Source organism: Tachysurus fulvidraco, chromosome 19, assembly GCF_022655615.1.
Source record: "Tachysurus fulvidraco isolate hzauxx_2018 chromosome 19, HZAU_PFXX_2.0, whole genome shotgun sequence".
Taxonomy (NCBI): Eukaryota; Metazoa; Chordata; class Actinopteri; order Siluriformes; family Bagridae; genus Tachysurus; species Tachysurus fulvidraco.
Window position 1 is genome coordinate 20,833,311 of NC_062536.1, and position 23,802 is coordinate 20,857,112.

The window sequence follows — 23,802 nt, forward strand, 5'->3', positions numbered from 1 at the left end:
AGAGAGGGAAAATGCACCTGTCCAGGAAAGCAGACACACACACACACACACACACACACACACACACACACTCTCTCTCTCTCTCTCTCCCCCTCTCTCTCACTTGAGATCCATTCACTAAAATACACAAATACTAAATTTTTCTTTTTAATTATTTGTCATAAATACACAGGCACCCTCTCAATATCTTACACACATATTAGCCCGCGCACACACACACACACACACACACACACACACACACACACACACACACACACACACACACACACACACACACAGAGAGAGAGAGAGAGGAGGGATGCACCTGTCCAGGAAATCAGACACACTAGAGATGTGCGCTTCAGCTCAAACGTCACCCAAATCCGCTGCTTCAAATAAATCTTCCGCCCGCTGACACCCCCCCCCCCCCCCCGCACCATAATGTTCTCTGATTAAGATTTCCTCACCCGATCGTCAAATTTCAGTTATACTAAATCTTAGTTTTCATCATGACGATAAAATGTGTCTCCATAACACCTGCTGAACTACATAAGTGTTCACTCGCACCGCTTGGTTTTTATCCTATTAACAGATTGTGTTCCAGTGTGTGTCTTGTGTTCCAGTGTGTGTCTTGTGTTCCAGTGTGTGTCTTGTGTTCCAGTGTGTGTCTTGTGTCTCCATTTCTGCTTTAAGAATCAGATATAAAGAGTTCCTGCATTTCACTCATGTATCATCAGGCAGACAGACAGACTCACACGACCAGCGGATATAACCACGATCCGCACATCACTAAGACACACATCCATATGCACACATACACATACACACATACTGTACACACACACACACACACCACACACTCTCACACACACAAACACACACACAGACACACACACAGACACAAACACACACACACGAACCCATGCTTGCCTTCGTGAACCACACTGAAGTATTTATCAGGACACCCAGTGACCATCATGCTTTACTGGGACTCATTTTTCCTGACATCCATCAACTAAAATACACATACACCAAATTTTTATTTGTAGTTATTTGTCATAAATCACACACAGGGAGGGAGGAGGTGCACCTGTACAGAACATTACACACACACACACACGCACACACACGCACACACACACACGCACACACCTGCACTAAAACAGAAGCTTTAATAGATGTTTATCAGCAGAATCCTGTCTCTACACCACATACACTCTAACTGCACATTTCCTCTCACACACATTGAGCTTATTTTTATTTATTTGTCATAAAGAAATAAATCACACTGGATTTGGGGGAAAATATTGCTCTAATCACTGAGTTTACATTGAGGAGTGTATTTTGTATGGAGTGATTTGATCATTTTTATGCAGTGAATTTCAGATAGAAGTTTAAATAGAATACAATAAGTGTGATGTAGAACAGTCCACATATCACTCACCTCTTTGTGTGAAGCTTCTTCTAGCCATGTATCTGTGGTTGATCTCCTCATAAACTGCCTCAGGCTCAGACTTACGTGTCATCGTCATAGAGACAACTGGGAGTGGGGAATAATAATAATAATAATAATAATAATAATAATAATAATAATAATAATTACTCTATAATATAATATTAAATGTATTTACAGTATAAATGATAATATGAGAATGAGATTTTAAATAATATAATAATAAAATGTGTGAAAGTGTGGTACCTCTCCTGAGCACTCTGTTCTGGTAAAACAGTACCAGCAGAAGCACTAAGGCCAGGAAGAGCAGCGTTCCCAACACATAGAGAACCAGTGAAGGGAAGGATGGAGGTCCAGTTCTTACTGAGGTCAAAAACACAGAAGAGGATCTTGATACGACGCTGTGATCAGAAATATTTAGAACTTAATGAACAGTAATAAATTTTATATTAAACAAATACACACCTGATTTGATGGTGGTGGTGGTGGTGGTGGTGATGGGTGTAGCAGTGGACACGGTGGATATGTCTGTATTCACAGAATGAATAACACTTTGTCTCACAATAAAAATAAACTGTTAATAAGGTTTATGACATGCTGATCAGTGTTTACAGTTCAGGGTCTGTGATTTCAAGCAAACATCTACGATTCTAAATAAAAGTTATCAATTCTTATCACTGAGACAGAAAGCTGAAAAGTTAGCACACCCCTCTGACCTGCACAGGTGACTCCAGCAGGAGAGCAGTCAGTGTGTTTCTTCAGGGAATGATGACAGTCCCACAGGTGAATCTCATCCCCTCGACACTTCACTCTCTTCAGCCAGAAAGTCCCTTTAAAAGAACCAAACCGATCATCAGCACTCAGTGCCGACCCACAGCCCAGCTGTCTGCACACCACCTGAGCGTTCGTGATGTTCCACTGATCATCACAAACGGAGCCCCACGTAGAGTTATGATACACCTCCAACCTCCCAGAGCAGCTTCCCTTTCCTCCACTCAGCCTGAGAGACCAGTGTTCTACATCACACACATCACACAAGAGGAAACACACCAACACTGAATAACAGCTCCAGTCACACAGCTCACTACAACACCATGACCATCTAACCTTATATTATACTCAACATGGTCTAGTTTACTAAAAACAGGTTTTGTGGTGTTCTGAAAAAGAATCTTATACCAACTAACTACAACATCCTGAAATCCAGCTGCTAACTTTGATGTGTGATAAATAAATTAATTGTCTGCTGAATAAAATCATCTGAAGCAGTAAGATCAGACTTTGGTTTCTGTTTACTGATTTTATCTCTGATGGACTGGTTTTAATGAAATGTGAGAAAGATTGATGTCCTCAGGATGGATCTATGAGGAAATACATTAAAATTCTCTTAAAATGATTTTATAAATACAAGAGGAAATCTCTTCTGTCACCATCAAATCCACATGAAGAACAGGACTAAAAGCTTCTCCTTATATCTCCTTACTTGAGCAGTGTTTCTGAGAGGGAAGTAAAGAGCAGTTTCCTGGTGGACGTGGAGACTTTCCATCATCTGCCGTAATAAAATCAATGCATTAATTTTTCACATGCAGGTTATGACAATGTACAGAACCAGAAAAGACTGAATCCACTCACCTGTGCAGGTAATATTAACCACTTCATCATGATTATCACATCTGTTCTGTCCGCAGGGTGAAGATGGACACTGCAACAGATTAGAGTCGTGTTTCCTACATTTCACATGATCCAGCCAGTTAGGAGCAGATTTTACTCGTGCTTCAGTGTATGACAGACTGCTACGTCTTCCACAGTTCAGCTCTCCACACACCATGTTTGCCGTCTCATCAGCCATCTGATTGTGACACACATTACCCCAGGTTCCATTGTAGAACACTTCCAGATTCCCCTCACAGCCCTTTGAGAGTCGGATCTCTTTAAACTCTGGTGAGAGAAGGACGACTTACAATTCATTTGAAAACGTCCTGTTTTATCCACACAGTTAAATATGTGTAAAATCTCTTTATTTGAAAATATATTTGAGATTCATTACATTTATAAACAGGTCCTTACTATCATGTTGAATTTCAGGAACTTTGGACCTCAGTTTTGAAATAAAACATATACATATCTAACAGGTTTATTGTCAGTCATCACACTGTACCTGAGCAGACGACTCCTACGTCCTCATGGTGTCCACATTCACCCTCTTCACACAGCTGATATCTGCAGTTCCACAGGGACGTCTCGTTCCCCTCACACTCCACCTCATTCAGCCATATGGACCCAGTTCCAGGACCAAACCAGGCTGGTATGTGGTTACTGAGGGCCTCTCCACACTGCAGCTGTCTGCACACCACCTGAACATCCTCAATACCCCATGAGTCATCACACACAGTCCCCCACGAGCCGCTGTGGAAAACCCCCAGCCTTCCTGCACAGTCTCCCCCAGAACCAACCAGCCTGATGGAGCTGGGATCTTTATTACACACACACACACACACACACACACACACACACACACACACACACACACACACACACACACAGATATGTAAATATTAACATTTATAGTTCAGGACTGACAGAGAAAATGTTTTTTCTGTTGCCATGAACTGCAAATTAACTGTATTTTTAATTAATATGCTAAACAACTACTTTCCTACTGACAGAGATCTGTTACTTAAACTACATTTTAAAGTGCTGGTTTTCTACAGACCTGCTCATTTGTGGGTGTTGTAGAGCAGGTGATGTAGAGCTGTTCCCCGGAGCTGCAGTTGACATGTTCAGCTTGTGCACTGCTGCAGTTCCTCAGATGTTCTTCACTCCCAGAGCAGCTGAAACCTGTTACACACATGTGTTTGTGTTCAGTGGTGGATGGAGAGGAGCGGTAGTTCAGCACAGAGCCACAGCCCAGCTGTCTGCAGAGCACAGACGCCTCAGACAGACTCCACGAGTCCAGGAGAACTCTCTTCCAGACCTGCCTGAAATAAATCTCCACTTCCCCCTGACACTCGCTCCCTCCAGACAACCGCACTCGCCCCTTGTGAAGCGCCACAGAGGATCCTGAAGCAGAAGAAGGTCATTTAAATATTGTAATGAACTCTGACTTTATTCAGTAACCTGGTGTATGTGATGTTAATATCTCACCATTACAGATGACTCCAGCGTCATGTTTATGAGAGCATGCAGCTCGACTCCATGATGAGATGCCACATTGTGATAGGTGTGTCTCCTTCCCCTGACAATCAAACACATCAGCCCAGATGTTGTTACTCCCCTCCCCAAACCAGTCCACCTTCACCACAGCCACAGCACTCCCACAATCCAGCTGTGCACACAGAACAGCTCTCATATCCCAGCTTACAGCACAAACTGTGCCCCACACGCCGAGGTACAGGAGCTCCACTCGACCAGAACAGGAGTCCGGTCCGTTCACCAGCCGAGCCTCTGTGTGACCTGAACAAACAGCCGAGAGCTCAGTGAAAGAGGAATATTAACACAGGCACCTTAAAGTTTGATTGACAGCTATGTGGTCTCTATTTAAACAGGAGTTACATCATGATACATCATGATTGGCTTTTAAACAGCTTTAACACATCATGGCCAAATCATACTTTCAGGGGACCTTTAACACAGTTCAGGTTTAGGTGATTTGTGGGGACACTGTTCAGACTACAAATATCCCTTCCCCATACCAAGACTCTCTCACACACACTAAACACACTACAACCTGCTTTGTGGGGACTCCGTATGGATATTACAAATTGACACAATTAAAATTAAGGGGCATGGTTTGGACACTTCAAATGTCACTCAAGTAACAGCTTTCTACACTACGTTTGTTGTCATGTACACTGAAGATGGATTTAAATCATGCTTAGTGTTCCTTGAGACAGTAAGCAGGTGGTAAAGTACAACAAAGAAAGAGAATTCTCTAGCAAACAGTACTGCTATGATTGAGATGATGTACCTGTTCAATCACTGATGCACTAGTAGCAGTATTATGATCCAGAAGAGATGTAGACTGTGATGGCTGTTGTTTTTCTTGGACATTGTTCTCAGCAGGGTTGTCCTCCATAACCTGTAAATGTATTGGATATTTGGAAAATTTAGTGCACCCAAAAGAAGACTAGATTACACAAAACAAATCGGTTGTACATTGCAAGAAAAATGTTAAACAATAGGAACAAAATATAATTTCAGGGTTAAATATAGAATATTTTAAAAAGCTCTGTAATAAATTTATGGCATTTAGACACACGTTTGCACTGTTCTCTAGTTTGTATTGTATCTAATTCTTGAATATGGCAGTAAACAGCTTTAACACATCATGGCCAAATCATACTTTTAGGGGACCTTTAACACAGTTCAGGTTTAAGTGATTTGAGGGGACACTGTTCCAAATAAACATATCCTTTCAACTATCTCAAGACACTCACACACAACTAATTGAAACCTATTTTGTGGGGACTCTGTATAGAAACTATAAACTGACAAAATTAAAAATAAAGGACAATGTTTGAACACTTCAAAATGTTCATTCCAAGAAACGTTAATTATTTCACAATAGGAATGACATCCAGGTTATATATTGAAAATTATGGCAAACTATGAGAAATAGATACCTTGCTACGACAAAGCCAGTCTGTTCCTCCATAATCATATGTAATTTCTTGTCCTTGTTTAATGTATTTTAATGCAAACAAAGATGTGCTGAGTCACACCACACCAAGATTAATAATAAAACAAATTCATATCTACTGATGAGCTGTGCTTGGCCAGGCTAATAATATAACTTTTTTTTTTTAACAGACCCCATAATTATATTAATATAGGCCTCTACCAAAGGGTTGCCCAATCATCTTGTTATTTATGTTTTTTTTTTAATTGTTAATGAAATATAATAAGTCAATATGTGGGCTACCAAACGGTAGCACAGAACATTAAGCTACATTTCCTTGTAAACCTTTTTTTTGTAAACTAACTATCCGACTGTGTGGTGAAGCTAGTTGGATTTAAGTATAAACACCACTAAACATTCCCATTTCAACTATCGGAGTTGGTTTTTTTTAATTATCAGACTTTCTAATGTGCTTGATAGAGAAGGCGTGCGCGAGCTCAGCTGGCTATTAAAGTCCGCTGGCATAACAATCCATTTAACCACTTTACCATTGCTATTAATTATAAATAATGTGTTGAAACACGCAAATAAAAAGTTACAAACTTATAAAGTACAAAACCAAACAACTTATCTTCGGTTATATTTGGTTTTGAAGATGTTGGAGAATCTCTCATCAGCGCAATTGGAAACAGCCGTGTAATTAGTTAACAAATGACCGCGGGGGCAGATGGGTATTGTAGTTCTTATCCTACTTCCTGTGAGGTGTTCACGAACCATTAGCGCAGTCAAAAAAACGACACTCCGCCAAAACGAGACTGAGGGATTTCATTTCACCGTTTTAGATTTAAAAAGGCGTAATTTGACACACAGTACGAAAATTGAAAGACTGAAATATGGATTAGTATTAATGACTTGGAAATGATTCGGAAAACATTGTTTTGATTTATAAATATATCTTAACAAGCTAGCTATCTACCAGTTTAATTAGGCTCTCTACATTTTCTGTTTATTTTAACTTATGCTCAAATAAACAATTTTAATGACAAATTGAACAAAACTTTAAACATATAGTCTTACCTCTTTGTTTTATAGCTAATACGATGTTAAAGTGACAGTAAAGCTACTGCGCATGTGCAAATTACCCACAGATGTGTGCATGTGCAGATTACGCACGTACCTCTACAAAGTAGGCGGTACTTTAATTTGCATAAATTAGACATGCAGAGTGTGTGAAGGGAATGAGAGTGTGTGTGTGCCCTGCGATGGGTTGGCACTCCGTCCAGGGTGTATCCTGCCTTGATGCCCGATGACGCCTGAGAGAGGCACAGGCCCCCCGTGACCCGAGTAGTTCGGATAAGCGGTAGAAAATGACTGAGTGAGTGAGTGTGTGAAGGTCAGCTAAACTCCCCAAAAATACCGTTTCCAGACTACAGGGGGCGACATAGAGCAAACCATTCACACACACACACACCTTGTCCAGACCATGACTTATGCGCCAGAACTAAAAAAACGTGAGGCACCTATAAAAGCCTCTCTAACACGTTTTAAAGCTTTACCCTTACGGGGACGTGGATTTTTGTCCCCATAAAGATTTTGGTCCCCATGATGTTGGTGTGTAAACAGAGTGTTGTCCCCAGAAAGCGATAATTACAAACACACACAAACACAGTGAGTATCAGTGCACACACACACACACACACACACACACACACACACACACACACACACACACACACACACACATACACACAGTGAGTATCAGTACACACACACTATTATTATTATTATTATTATTATTATTATTATTATTACACACTGTTGTGGAAGTTTTGAGGTTCGAGAGAATTAAAGCATAAAAATATCACACCAACAGGCACGGGCAAGAGTATAAAGGTTTTCACGGTTTATTGTTTTCAGCTTTGCAGAAGGACCCAACACTCTACATGTAAAATCAGAGAGGAAGGGCCTCCATTATTGATAACACCAGCATTTTATAGACAGGAATAAAATAAACAGGACATGTAAAACCAAAACATCATCCACCATTGGCTTAGAAGCATCGCCTGTTCATCTTCTGACCAAGCTAATCCCACGGGAACAGAAAAGGTCTCATGGGAAAGGTCTGATTAAATGCAGTTTTAGGAAGAAACAACTGAAATCTCCAGTCACAATAACTACCAGCCATGGGAAATACAGAAGCCTAGAAGGACAGATTCATGTGTTCTTCTCTAAAGTAAAAATTTCCACTACAATTCCCCCCTTTTGTCCCTGGGACAATACACAAAATTTTACTAATCATTAATCTGTAACAAAATCTAAACTCTAAATGATCGATCGATACCAGTATTGTTAATCAACTACTTAATCTACAACATTGTTAATCAGCTAGAATATAATCACTTAAATCTTAAGCTAATCATGTAAAGTCTCACATCAGCGTATCATTACCCCTGTAGGGTTCACATGAATGCTTCATAAAATTCATGATCTTTAGTGGATAATATGCTGTTTTTGTGGGGACAGGACCCGTATATATAAGAAATATGCAGTTAAAGGCAAAGCATTAAGCATTAATCAAGTCGTAACCTCACTACAAGTCACAGTCTCTACTGTCCGTATTCACCTTTGTCTGTTTCTGGATCAGTCTGGGCAAATTCAGTGAAATAGTCATCGCTGAACGGAGGACTCCATTCAGGGTCATCGTCAATATCGTCTAGTTTCACAAGTTGTTTGGTCGTTAGATTGGACATTATGATGTAATGAATGCATTTGTATATGCAAGGGCCAAACAAACATAATAAGAGTAATACCACAATCACTGGGATTATCATTGATAGATAGGGAGTCCACTGTCCGAAAAGTGTATACCAAAGTCCCCAACTATTATCTCCGTGTTCATCTCGTTTCATTTGGTTTGCTACTTTGTGCATATCATGCAGTGCATCTGAGATAGACCCATTGTCGTCATCGTTTGAGGGAATGAAGGTGCAACATTGATCTCCAATCAGGGCACATACACCTCCCTCTTTAGCTAATAGAATATCTAAGGCCATTCTATTTTGTGTAGCAGTCAATCTAAGGGCCGCGAGTTCCTGTTTAATGCCTTCGGTTGCCCGATTAGTGGAGTTAATATAAGTGGCAAGCCGATAATGTGTGACTTCTAGTTGATTCCAAACCTGAGTCATCCCATACTGTGGGAAGAAGGAATCAAAGAATTTACTCAGTTTAGGTTTCAGTCTATGTTCTGGCGGAGGAAAGTCATTATCAGACACCTCTCTCTTGGGTCGCTTTATTGGTGAGTGTGAGTGAGCTATGACCACACCTGGATACCTAAACCTTGCTAAAGTACATACTCCTCCCCAGTTACGGGGTAGGGCTAGATACACGTTTTTACCACAGACCCAGTACCAGTCGTCAGCCCTGAGTAATGTGCCGGTGTCAGATGGATGAATGAGGGAACACTCTGCCTGTGGGCAGGTTCCGTCATCAGAATATGGGTAATATAAATGAGTGCACCTACGGCTGGAAATATTACCTAACGGTATGTTTCCTGTACCTACAAAACAGTGTGTGTAGTTCAATTTAGGAGGAGGCTGTGCAACAAATGTGTTAACTCTTGTTTGGTTTACCTTGAATGTTCGTTTTGTCACACGCATTAGAGTCCGTAGACATATGGTGGTACCAGTTAAATCAGTCCTCCCAGGACCTCCAGCTTCACACCACAAGGAGGCCGGTGAATTTATCACCAGACTCAAATGTGTGCCATTCTGGACTCTATAAGCATCCTGCTTCCACATGCAGTAAGAATTTCTACAGTATTGGGCTATGGCTTTCAATTCACTACCATTACTTTTCATGGGGATCATTGTGTGTTTACTCGCAGCTGTGGGGAGAATCATACACACATAACAAGACTCATTTGTGATCATTTTGGCAGTGTAGTTGGCAAATTGCCAATAAGTGTTTTCATGCACGTCTCTGCGACTTCTACCAAAGGTGGAAGTCTTTTCTGCATTCCCTCTAATTAACAGGCAGATCATAAGGATGCCAATGATCCCTAAAACGCTTGGGTGATAGTCAAACAGGCTCCTCATCTTAACAGGAGCTTTTACTCATCAATGTTGATCGATTGTAGAAGTCAGATCTTATATTTGTGTTTGTATGGGAGTCTGGCTGTCGTAAGTGTCTGTCACATTTACCTCTTTCAGTTCATTAATTTCATTTACATTTGTGTTTACATTCATGTGTGTGTGTGTGTGTGTCAATGTTACTCCTTCAGATGACGCTGCTCCTTCTCGGTGTCGGCTGCTGCGTTGTATCAGGGTTTTCTTCTGACTCAGACACTATACGCATCGTGGAAAGTCAGTTGGAGCTCACGGGAGAGGTTACTAGCACGTCACCGTGTGCCCTGATGCCCGTCGGGTGTTGGTTTTTCCTCTGGCTCAGGAACCCGCTTACAGTGGCTAACGTGAATCCACGTTGCTCTCTCTGCAACCTTCACCGCAGTCTGCGTGGTCAGAAGTACCTGAAATGGTCCCAGCCACCGCCTGGCTCTCCAGCTTTTCCTCCTGAAATCCTTTACCACCACCCAGTCACCTGGTTTGAGACTGTGCAGATCTGTTTGCGTCACCTTAGGCAGTGCTTCCTTCACCTGCTTATGGATTTGAGACAAAACAGAGGACAAGTTTGCACAATAACACAGCATTTCATCTTCACATTGGCTTGTGGTTAATCTGGGTGTGTGTCCAGGCTCAATTCCTGTATTTGGGGGTCTGCCAAACAGTATCTCAAATGGGCTTAAATTCACTCTCCCTCTAGTTCTCGTTCTCATGTATAATAACACAATGGGAAGGGCCTTTACCCATGATAGACCTGTTTCATCACAGCACTTGGCCAATTTATTCTTTAGCGTACCATTTTCTCGCTCCACCGCCCCTCCGCTGGCAGGGTGGTACGCACAGTGTTGTCTGAGATCTATACCCAAGTACTCTCCCACCCGTCGAAGTGCTTGGTTTACAAATGGAGTCCCATTGTCACTACTGATTTTGTCAGGGATTCCCCAACGAGGAATAATTTCAGACAGGAGTGCTTTAGCTACTGCACTTGCATCCTGTTTGGAAGTGGGGAAAGCTTCCACCCACTTAGAGAACATATCCACTATCACCAAACAGTATTTTTTGCCTTCACTGGGTGTCAGTTCAATAAAGTCCATCTGAAGGTGTTCAAATGGTCGCTGTGGCGGAGGATGGGCGCTCTGGGAGACTTTAACGCCTCGGCCAATGTTGTTTGTTGCACACACTATACATTTCTCACAAAACTTCTGGGAATAGTTTGCAAAGCCCTTAGTGTGCCAGTATCTGGAGACACTGTTATACATCCCCCCTTTTGACGCATGGTCTTGGCCATGCGCCAATTTAGCATAGAATTGAAACAATTTCTTTGGCAAACATGGCTTGTAATCAGGGCCGTACCAAACCCCATCTCTTACCACACCTCCTGCTTTCCTCCATGTGACTCTTTCCTGGGCTGTAGACTGTGATTGAAGATCTTTGAGATCTGCTGTGGGAATACATATTTGCAACATACACAAAGTTTCGTCGTTCTCTGACGAAAAAATCAGTTTCTGCGCAGCTGATTTTGCTGCTGCATCTGCTTGCGCATTGCCCTGTGAAATGGGGTCATGTTTCCCAGTGTGAGCTTCACACTTACATATGGCAATAGATTTTGGCAACAGGATTGCATCCAGGAGTTCAGAAATCAGGCCATTGTGCGTGATTGCTTTACCTGAAGAAGTCAGGAAACCTCTGTTTTTCCACAATGTACCAAAATCATGCACTACCCCAAATGCATATCTACTGTCAGTATAAATGGTGACAGTTTTGTCTCTTGCTAACCTGCATGCTGTTGTTAAAGCAACCAATTCGGCTGCCTGCGCAGAGAGATGCTCTGGTAATGATTCTGCTTTAACCGTTTCATGTTGTGTTACTACTGCATACCCCACGCAGTTGCGGCCTGTTTTCTGATCTCTGAAGGCTGATCCATCCACAAAAAACTCAAGATCTGGATTCTGCAACGGCGTTTCCTGCAAATCAGACCTAGGACTGCAAATTTCATTTACAACTGCAACACAATTGTGTGGTTCTCCATCTGCTTCTGTAGGGAGAAGAGTTGCAGGGTTTAACACAGTACAGCGTTTTACTTTCACATTTGGCATGTCAAGCAAAATAGTGTGATATCTCAGCCAACGTGCCGCAGACATATGTGCTGTTTTCTGTTCAAGAAGAAGAAGCGACACTGCATGTGGGACCAAAAGAGTTAGTTCACTGTATCCCACAATATCTCTAGAAGCATTAACTGCTTTCTCAGCTGCTGCTACTGCTCTTAAACACATTGGCAGGCCTGCTGCTACCGGATCCAATTTAGCAGAGAAGTAGGCCACTGGTCTCATTTTCCCACCATGATTTTGTAATAGCACTGATGTCATACAACCACTCTTTATATCAACTGTTTGTACAAACAATTCGTTTGGATCTGGAATCCCTAATGTTGGGGTGGTTTGTAAAGCCATTTTCAAATCTACGAAGGCTTTTTCTGCCTCTGGTGTCCAAGTCAGTGCACTGTGGGCCTGTAGGCCTTTCCCATGAGCAATTGCGCTCAAAGGTGCTTCGAGGACTGCATAGTTTGGTATGAAAGTCCTACAATAAGAGCACATGCCTAGAAATGACATCAGTTGTTTTTTTGTGTTAGGCTTTGGAATGTTTTGTATTGCTGCAACTCTGTTCTGCTCAATAGTTTTGTCTTGTTCTGATATCAGATGCCCCAAGAATTTCACTTGCTGTTTTACAAACTGCAGCTTTGATAAGCTCGCCTTGTGACCTTCCTCCGCTAGATGACAAAGTAACGCAATAGTGTCTTTTTCACATTGCTCTTTAGATGGCGCTGCAATCATGCAGTCGTCCATATATTGAAGAATTGCTGACCCTGGGGTCAGCGTCAGAGATTCAAGACTGTTTTTAAGAGCTTCATTGTAAATAGTTGGAGATTCGCAATATCCCTGACACAATCTGGTAAAAGTGTACGGCTTTCCATTGAAAGAAAACGCAAACCAAAACTGGCTGTCTGGATGAACTGGTACACTGAAAAAAGCATTAGCTAAGTCTACCACAGAAAACCACTTGCTTTCTGGTGGAATCTGAGACAAGATTGTGTGAGGGTTTGGCACATTTGGAGCTCTTGGAATTACTGCATCATTCACTACTTGCAAATCTTGGACAAAACGCCACTCCTCTGGTTCACCCAGAGGCCTAGGTTTCCTCACTGGAAAAATAGGTGTTCTCACTGGGGAGGTTTCACATGGCACAATCACTCCAGCTTCAAGCAGTGAATTAAACACTGGTGTGATACCCCTAATAGCCTCTGGCTTTAAGGGGTACTGAGTTTTGCAAGGTCTGTAATCCGATTTAGGTGTTATCTGCACCGGTGCACAATTTTTGATCAGACCTACATCATATTTCCCTGTTGCCCAAAGTTCTCTAGGAACTGCTTGTAATCGGGGATCTTCCCCAGAAATGTGTGTCATCTGCCACATTGTTTTCAGTACATCTGTGTCTGCCTGTGGCATTATCTCAACTGTTCTGTCAACAAAAGCTATCCAATTCAAGTGCATGCAATAGGATTTAGTTTTCTCACTGTACAACACTGTGGGATCTGAACTGGGTTTCCAATCATCAGCTTTCACACATTTTAATGTCCACATCCCTAAATCTTCCCATTTCTCTGTTTCACCTTTTGATAAAGACACATGTGGGTGTGAATTCTCTATAGTGAACGGATGGGCCTTCCCCGGCTTCACATTTATACTAGAAAGATTCACTTCTGCAGTACATCTGTGATTATCCCAATAAAACTTTGTCAGTAACAACACATCAGCTTTTGGCTGCATTTCAAACCACTCTTGTTCATAAACTACATCAGGCCCTGTGTGTGTGTGTGCTGTGCAGTGCAGATCATGTGTGTTCATGTACTGTGTGCGTGTAGGGTTAGTAACATCATAGGCCTTATCCAAGAGTGCTTGATTCACTGAATTCACAGAAGAGGTGCTGAGTTCCCACTCATACACATACAACAGAGGTCTGGGGTCCCACTTAACGCCCTGAAATTCACCTATTTGACATCTACACACTTTTAAACCGTTTGGGGTGCTAATTAGGTTTATTCCCAATTTGCAGATCAAATCCCTGCCCATCAAATTAATCGGGCAGCATTCAGAAAGCAGAAAAGAAAATGTGAATGACTGTTGGTTATTCTCAACACACCTTAAGGGTGCTGTAAATTTTTCTTTCACGATAATCCCAGACGCTCCAACTGAATTCAGGGATCTACCACTCATTTCTGGCATCTCACTCAACTCATGTAATTTGATCACAGAGTTTCCTGCACCAGAATCTACTAAAAACAAAATGTCTTTCCCTTCTACATTCAATGTGTGCACTGGCATGTGCTTGTAGGCATCTAAACTGTATTTTGCATATGTGCCTTGTGGAGTATATTTCTTTTCAAGAAAATCAATAGCATTCAATACCTTAAAATTTAAGTCGGAATCAGAAGTTAGCTGAAGCATTTCCTCATTGCATAGCATCAAAGATTTTGACTCACCCATCCCTTCAGGACTGACCTCCTCGACCTGAGATGTTGATGGTCATGCAGTTTCCTCATCATGTCTCTTAGGGCATTCCCTTGCCCAGTGATCTTGTCCTCCGCAAACAAAACATCCACTCTCTCCCCCTTTTTCTTTTCCGCCTCTGGCTCTTCCTCTTCCTCTCCCCCTTCCTCGATATCGCCCTCTTCCTCGATATGTGGAAGTCCCTCTCCATTGTGTATGAGATCTCGTCATGGCTTGCATCATCGTCAGCTGAACTTTGTGTGTTTGTTCTTCTCTCTTTTTTCCCTGATCTTGCTTGGCTTGTGTGAGCAGCTTTTCCGCATGCAGAGCATGTTGTTCGATAAGGCTCAGCTTTCCAGTGTCCCACGTGATGCATAGGTTTTTCACCTTGTCAGATATTTCCGGAATCAGTCCATTCATGAAACTGTTTCTCAAATGCGCCTCGTATGCGGTCACTACCCCCTCACTCATATTCTCGGGGGCAGTAAGGCCGCTGTGCGCATTGTGTACTTCCGTGAGGCGATTAAGATAATGCGCAACTGTCTCGCTGTCCTGCTGTTTGCACAGCGCAATCTTTGTCATATCCATCTTCACTGGAAAAGCCTCACAACATGCTTCACGTAATTCCGTTATGAAGTTATAGTACGTCGCATTCCTCCCGCTCTCATGATCTGGATGTCTCATGCACAGATTTTCATCCGGCCATTCATACTTAATCCGCGTTATGTCAGATGCTAGTTTTCTTCCCAGCAGGCGCCTCAGTTCAAGAGAGGTGGGACGAAATTCTTTGCAGAAACGTTCCAGCTCCACACCAAACCCCCCCCCCCCCCCCACTTCTCTCGGGTCAGGGAGGTGCTCATGAGCATGCTCAATGTCCTTTAGTGTCCACGGACGGTGTACTAACATAGGGTCTCCATCCGGCCCCGCTACTTCCACCATGGGCATTGTAATCACACTCTGAAGTTTCTCGTTGACCTCTGGAATCGAAGCCTCTTCTCTGACAGGTTCAAGATCCGTAGTCTCCTTTTGCTTGTCTTTCTGGCGTGTACGATCCGCGATCGGTGGAGAGGGTGGGTCAGCCTTAACTGCCTTCGGTGGAGGCAGTGGACTCTCCTTCGGCTCCACACAAGCTGGCTCCGGATCTGCGCACACCTGTCGACATGACGCAGCCGCTGCCAGACGTGGTCGAGGAGGCGGTCCATCCAGGTCAGGATCATCTGAAAAAGACTTAAGACACTGGAGACTTTGTGAGTTACTTATTGTACTTTGTGTATTCTGTACATATTGTATAGATGCTCTCTTTGGAGTACATTGTGCTTTTTGAAACCTTTTTTCAGCCTCTAACTTCCACAAGTGAAAAGCTGTCCAGTTTATTTCTACCCTGCTCTTCTTCTTCTTCCCAACATTATCTCTTTCCATTTGGGTCAGGTTACCTTTCAGCAAATCTAACTGCTTCAAGCTAAAACTGCCGCCGTCTGGGAAGCCACACTCCGTCACCCACCGCAGCAATTGTGACACAGAATCAGGACCATAATTATTTCTCATATAATTCACATTAGGTCCAGTGACACACACTGGGTTTTTATTGAGCATGCTCTTAGAAATACTGTTGCCCATGACTATCTTAGTTTATTGTTGACAGTCTCTGCACCAGAAAGCCTGTGCTATGTGTGTGTGTGTTATCTTTTGTTTTGGCCTTTTCTCTTTTCGCCAAACCTGCTTTGCTCTCCGGAGAGTCTACACCGAGCTCGTCAGCTCTTAGCGGCGGGTTTTCTCAAAACCTCGCAAACAAGACACCTTTAGCACCTAATCCCAGATTAGTGCCGTGATTTACTTTTGTATTTTAGGCCTTGCACTAGGTGCCTATCCAGGTCACTGACCTGTCGACAGATCCAGGTTTAAATCCTGTCTTTACAGCTCTTTCTACACAGAGACAACCAACAATATTCACTATTCAACACTAATGAATTCAACTATGGTTTTCAAAATAAAACCCTTACAACTTTAGCAGATTAATCAGTGTTCTTTAACACAAATAAAAATAGATTCTCTCACCTTCCACACATCCAATTACTTTTGATTCCAGCGTTGAGGCGGCTCACGGTGAACTCCCGAGTCCTCTCACGCTCATAGCCAATTTTGCGGTCGAGGTGAAGTTAACAGCCTTCAAGGCTCGAGCGCTGCAAGCCTCCCCGGGAATCCCCGAAGTCGACTCTCAAACGCGGAATCCTGCCGACAATGCCAGCCTGTTGTGGAAGTTTTGAGGTTCGAGAGAATTAAAGCATAAAAATATCACACCAACAGGCACGGGCAAGAGTATAAAGGTTTTCACGGTTTATTGTTTTCAGCTTTGCAGAAGGACCCAACACTCTACGTGTAAAATCAGAGAGGAAGGGCCTCCATTATTGATAACACCAGCATTTTATAGACAGGAATAAAATAAACAGGACATGTAAAACCAAAACATCATCCACCATTGGCTTAGAAGCATCGCCTGTTCATCTTCTGACCAAGCTAATCCCACGGGAACAGAAAAGGTCTCATGGGAAAGGTCTGATTAAATGCAGTTTTAGGAAAAAACAACTGAAATCTCCAGTCACAATAACTACCAGCCATGGGAAATACAGAAGCCTAGAAGGACAGATTCATGTGTTCTTCTCTAAAGTAAAAATTTCCACTACAACACACACAGTGTGTATCAGTACACACACACACACACACACACACACACACACACACACACAGTGGTTATCAGTACACACACACACACAAACACACACACACACACAGACGCACACAGTGAGTATCAGTACACACACACCCACACACACACAAAGACACACACGCACACAGTGAGTATCAGTACATAAACACAGACACACACATGCACACACACAGTGAGTATCAGTACACACACACACACACACACACACACACACACACACACACACACACACAGAGTGAGCATGAGTACACACACACATAGTGAGTATCAGTACAGACACATGCACAGTGAGTATACACACAGAGACACACACAGTATCAGTATACACACACACACACACACACACACACAAACACACACACATCAGTACACACACAGAGGTGAAAATAGTTAGGTATGACTGTAATCAGGTGATGGACAATGTAAATTATGTGTAAAGTGCAGACAGGGACTCCATCAAGACTCACTATGACATCATAACTAAAAGACTAGAGCCAGAAGCTGACACAGACATGAGGGCTTCCTGAGATGTAAAGTGTCCCACCGCTCCACAGTCTGTAAACCTGAGTGACTTGTGATGGTGGTAAGGAGACAGCATCCAGACATCCCAGTTCACCAAACACTCTATGACCATCAACCCTCCAGATCTGCTCCTTTACCTGAGACAAGCTATTCATAATAATCTAAACTAAACAGATGTGTTTTTATCACTGAGACTGTGTCTGAGTCCCGAACACTAATTAGAAGTCTGTTCCATAACTGTGGGGCTCTGTGAGAAAAAGATCTGCCCCCTGATGGAGACTTTTGTACTTGAGGTACTACCAAATATCCTGCACCCTTTGATCGAAGTAGGTGTGATGGATAATAAAAAAAAACTAAAAGATGTCTCAGTACTGTGGCGTGTGACCATTAAGTGCTTTAGGTTAGTAATAGTATTTTATAATCAAAGTGAAACCGATCTAGCAGCACTAAGGGATTTTTTGTAGCAATGAAAAAAGCCATGGCTTTACTTCCATGTTAATCGAAATTCCAATAATTTAGTTTGAGGCCATTTATGTTCTAATTTCCTAGCTGATTGTTTTACAATTTTGTGTGTTGTCATTATACCAAGGTGCAAATTTTCTCTCTCTAATTACTTTCCTTTTAAGTGGAGCTACAATACTTGTAATACAAACTGGTTTAGTTTGACCCATGTTTCTGTTAAACATAGAACACTAAACTTCTGATCTGTAATCATTTCATTATCTATAAGAGCTTTAGATACAAGAGATCTTATATTTAACAGTCCTAGCTTCAGACCGAAGGTGCCTCACAGTTTTCATCTCTCTCTCTCTCTCTCTCTCTCTCTCTCTCTCTCTCTCTCTCTCTCTCTCTCTCTCTCTCTCTCTCTCTCTCAGAACTTAACCTGGTCACTCAACACCAGCTCCATCACCAAGTTAATACAGCTGCGTCTCTACTTCTTACTGAGGAAAGCCCATCTCCCTCCCCCCATCCTGACCATGTTCTACAGAGGGACCTTTGAGATCATCCTGAGCAGCTGCATCACTGTCTGGTGTGAGAACTGCACCATCTCGGATCGCAAGACCCTGAAGAGGACAGTGAGGACAGCTGAGAAGATTCACTATGATCTACTTTTATGCTAATAAAGTTACTAAAACAAATTTTCTGAGTTTTTATAGTTTTTTGTTTAGCTTGAGAAACAATTCAAACACAGGAAGTGATCTCCTGAACACAGGAAGTGACACCAAGTGTCAAACATCACATCAATATCATGCAGTAACGCAGACCGATGAATGAACAAATCTTCTTCCACCAGCCCTCCATCAAATCTTTGGCATCAACACAGACATTACAGCACTGAAGTAGCATTACTCACCCCATAATAAGACAACAGTGGACAAAACAAACAAACAATGATTATAAATATCTGCATTACAAACACAGCATTATACGAAACAAGAGAAATGTATCTTTTGAAAGCTGTGGTATAAGAGATAAACCAAGGTGAATATATTGTGGGCCAAGTACTTGTGTATATATTCATTTATTAATAATTTTAATTTAATATTACATAATGTTTGCTATATTCTAGAATTTTAGTATTTAATTTCTAATTAAATGTTTAAATTAATAAAGGCACATTTACTCCAGGCTTCAGGATTAGAAACATTAATAATTATAAATGATTATTTTACTAATTTTTATTAAGAGCATTACAATTTTGTAATCCAAAAATAGATGGCAGTAAAGAATTTTCAAAGTGAGATTTCTGTTTAGTGAAATATTTTAAATCACATGACCTGCTGGGGGCGCTGTTAGCATTCTGCTGTATAATAATAATAATAATAATAATAATAATAATAATAATAATAATAATAATAACTATTATTATTATTTTTATTATTATTATTATTATTATAGATAAAACTAATATTACAAAGTTAAAGTTATGAGTAGTTATAGAAGCGTTTTAATGTCTGCTTGATCCCATGTTTAAAATTTCATGAAAGCTGATATGGTCACAAAATGTTGCATATTTGTTCTAAATAGTAATAAAAATGGGAAAAGAATAATAGTTTCCAATAGTGCAAATCAGCTAGATGCACTTTATCTTAGTTTTTACGTGTGTGTGTGTGTGTGTGTGTGTGTGTGTGTGTGTGTGTGTGTGTGTGTGTGTGAGTGTGTGTGTGTGTGTGTGTGTGTGTGTGTGTGTGTGTGTGTGTGTGTGTTTACAGGGATTTCATTCATGGTTATGGAGGACAAGTCCACATAAACCATGACAGTAACTGGGTGTCCAGCTAAACACTTTATACCTGTGCGTATTTAAAAAAAATCTGTATATCTAAGAGTTAGGACAAAGTGTGTGTGTGTGTGTGTGTGTGTGTGTGTGTGTGTGTGTGTGTGTGTGTGTGTGTGAGAGAGAGAGAGAGAGAGAGAGAGAGAGAGAGAGAGAGAGAGAGAGAGAGAGAGAATAGTTATGTATTTTTATATTTTTTCTTCTTCTCCTGTTTATAATTTCTTGAAAGCAGATATGGTCATATACATTTGTGCTAATAATAAGAGGTAGAAATGTAAAGAAAAAGGGAAAAACATTTTTTTATAGAGTCCATAGAAACCATGACAGTAACTGCGTGTCCAGCATTTTATACCTGTGTGTAACTTAGAATCTGAATATCAAAGAGTTAGGAGAGAGAGCAGCCATGTGTGTGTGTGTGTGTGTGTGTGTGTGTGTGTGTGTGTGTGTGTGTGTGTGTGTGTGTGTGTCTGTGTGTTGGCATGTATTCATTAAGATGATGAATTTTTTTAAACAGTTGAATTATTTAGGGTCGAGCACACTGTGCTGCTGATATTTGAACTCACATCCTTCTGATCAGTATATAAATATTTACTTATTTTTACTGCCTGAATTGTTCTATAATGACACTAACACAGATTCATCACTACAAGAGTCACTCACTCAAATCACACCATCACATTATATTATAAAATAATGTTTATTTAATCACTTGTTTAAAAAAAAATACATTAAAAAGAAAAATGTGAATAAAACTAGGCATAAGACAATATTTACTGAGTATGAAAGGAAAATTGCATTTGCTTGTATATTGTTTATTTAGACAACTTTATTAATATAATCATTTATGTTGCAGTCGTAACTATTGTCAGAACTGTGCTGTTGTAGAAAATTAATCAACACATTCCTGAATTCATCAAAAGTGTACTATATTTATTGTAATCAGCACTCAATCTGTATTAAATTATATTACTATCATTCATGTGTGAGGAAAACATTCTTTACTGGAGGTGAAGGTGAAGTGTTTATGCAGCACAAACCAGGACTGTAAAGCCCTCTGAGCGGTGTGTATAGATGAGCACATCTCTAGGTCTGTTCTTTCCTCTCTGCATGAAGAGCTGCTGAAATCATTAAAGACTCCATCCACCCCATTAACTGTCTGTTCAACATCTGTAATCACTTCCATAGCCTGATGACTACTATACAAATACTTCACAGTCTATAAAGACTCAGTTGCTTCACTGATATTCTGCACACTGCACTTTACTGCATGTAACACATGTTACATGTAAAGCGACCTTGAGCTACGGAAAGGCGCTATATAAATAAAACTTCTTCTTCTTCTTCTTCTTCGTCTTCTTCTTCTTCTTCTTCTTCTTCTTCTTCAACACACCTTACATTTACATTCATGACACTCAGTGACAGCTTAGTGATCCTGGGATTTGAACTCACAACCTTCCAATCTGACATTCTGCACATTGCACTTTACTCTTACTACATGTAACACACCTGCACATGTGGTACATTCCACACTGTTTACACATTCTTTACTCTTACTACATGTAACATAATTGCACACATTATTTTAGTTATTTAATTTCTATTCATTATTAATTGACTTATTTTTATTTTTTTATTTAATATGCAGTTTATTTCTATGCACTTAATATAGGCTGGATTTTAATTTCACTGCAAACTGTATATGTATATAAATGTGTATGTGAAATAAACATTAAAGTCGATTTGATGGATTAAACTGGTGATAAATGAGGTGTGGTGTGTCAGTGATATTTAAGCTCACTATGACTTATAGCACTAAATGTGTTGTAAAAGGAAAGCTGGAAACATATGTTAAGTAATAATGGAGGTGATTTAACTCTCCCTAATTTATCTACTAATAACAAGGTGAGAAAATGAACGTGGTTCAGAATGAATGAAATTATTAGAAGTATAATAAAGTCATTTTTTGTGTTTATAAAAGTTGAAATGTAATTTCCTGAGAAAAGGCCTTTGGAGACGTGTCTCAGTCACATGGTCCCTGTCCTTCTGAGATTTCTCCTCCACGTCATCATATTCTGTAAAATAAACACATTTACTTATTTAATACATCCTTTATATTGTATTAATACAGTAATTGTTTTGTAACATTAATTATAATACATAAACAATGCACTATGTAGGATTTCTCTGATATTTAAACCATAAATGAAGAGAATAGAGGACATTTATCAGATCACATTAGAGAATAAACAGGAAGTCACTGTCACAACCGGAAGCTGATAGAGACAGACCCGTATGCACGATAGCTTCAAATGAAAGGGGTTTAAAAAATGATAAAGACAACAACATAAAGACGATAACAAAAGCAATACAAATGAAGACACTTAACAAAGACTAGACATGACGAGGTGGTAAACTTAACTAATGATTCCGCAATGCACTCGGCAACGCGGCTCACTTAAATATAAAAAGACATGATGACACAATAAGGATCAGGTGTGAAGACAGGGAGGGGCAGACGAAGGCGGGGCAGACACGTGATGAGGAAGATAAACAAAAAGGCACGTGGCCAAAAGTCCGGGTTGAGTCCTGACAGTCACACACCTTCTGTCTCTCCTACATCCTGTTCCTCAGTGATGACATCATCATAATGTTCTGGATTGTCTAATGAACAAATAAATGAATAAGTAATGAACCACTGTGTGTGTTGGTGTTACAGTAAAATACTGAGTTACAGGGTGGTGTGATGAAGCAGTGTTTTAAAAAAATCTGTAAAACAATAAAAATAATTTTCTTACAGAAAACTTCACCATGTTGATGAATACACAGATTTTTAATATACATTTATGTGAATTTAAGTTCCTGTGAATGAGCTGTTACTATAGAAACCACAATGTATTAGATCATTAATAGAAACCTGTGGTTTACATCTGCAGTAGTGTCAGAGCTGCTGTTATAGAAAATTATTCAACAACTACTGACCAATCAGAACGCAGAATTCAACAGTGTACTAAAATGGAATTAAGCAACAAAGCTTGAGTTTCACGGTATACAATTTTAAGGTAAATAAATTCCTTCCATTTTCATAAAAAAACTGACCTGTGATGATGTTTGTGTTTGTTTCAGTGGTAACTGCATCGTCATAGTTCTCGGACACGTCCTCTGTCAGGACTTAAGAGATAAAAGTTATTAAATCCACATCAATGTCATTAATGATCATTTGGATGCTTGTGGATGCCACACTGTCCCATTATTATCATACCTGTCAGTATAACTGACTTCTGATCAGCTGTAATGGCGTCATCATAATTCTCAGCTTCATCCTCTACACCAAAACACAGATATTTAAAGATATTTAAAGTTTACTGAAGTGACAGTTTGTACACTATGTGTTTGATGACACGATACAAAATGACATTGTACACGTGTAAAAAACGTCACTACACACAAACCGATAAACAAACGTATTGACAGTGTGTGTGTTTAATTTATACTGCTTTCTAAAACAAATCCCAAAACAGAACCACACCATCCACGTTATCAGGGATGGGTCCAGCAGTGACGGCAT

General features: G+C 40.7%; 3 protein-coding genes across 6 annotated transcripts in view; 1 reads left to right on the forward strand and 2 right to left on the reverse strand.

Annotated features, from left to right (window-relative positions):
* Window positions 1–23,802, reverse strand: part of LOC113656948 (scavenger receptor cysteine-rich type 1 protein M130-like) — a 158,567-nt gene that overhangs the window by 57,302 nt on the left and 77,463 nt on the right. The window contains exons 7-11 of the mRNA XM_047803959.1: window positions 2,919–2,984; window positions 2,143–2,451; window positions 1,901–1,963; window positions 1,682–1,798; window positions 1,427–1,522 (exon numbers count right to left, since the gene is read on the reverse strand). Of these exons, the coding sequence (XP_047659915.1) occupies window positions 1,427–1,522; window positions 1,682–1,798; window positions 1,901–1,963; window positions 2,143–2,451; window positions 2,919–2,984 (651 nt within the window). The remainder of the gene's footprint in view (window positions 1–1,426; window positions 1,523–1,681; window positions 1,799–1,900; window positions 1,964–2,142; window positions 2,452–2,918; window positions 2,985–23,802) is intronic.
* Window positions 1–23,802, forward strand: part of LOC125139577 (scavenger receptor cysteine-rich type 1 protein M130-like) — a 257,256-nt gene that overhangs the window by 45,553 nt on the left and 187,901 nt on the right. The window lies entirely within an intron of this gene.
* Window positions 1–23,802, reverse strand: part of LOC113650187 (B-cell receptor CD22-like) — a 1,781,460-nt gene that overhangs the window by 16,307 nt on the left and 1,741,351 nt on the right. The window lies entirely within an intron of this gene.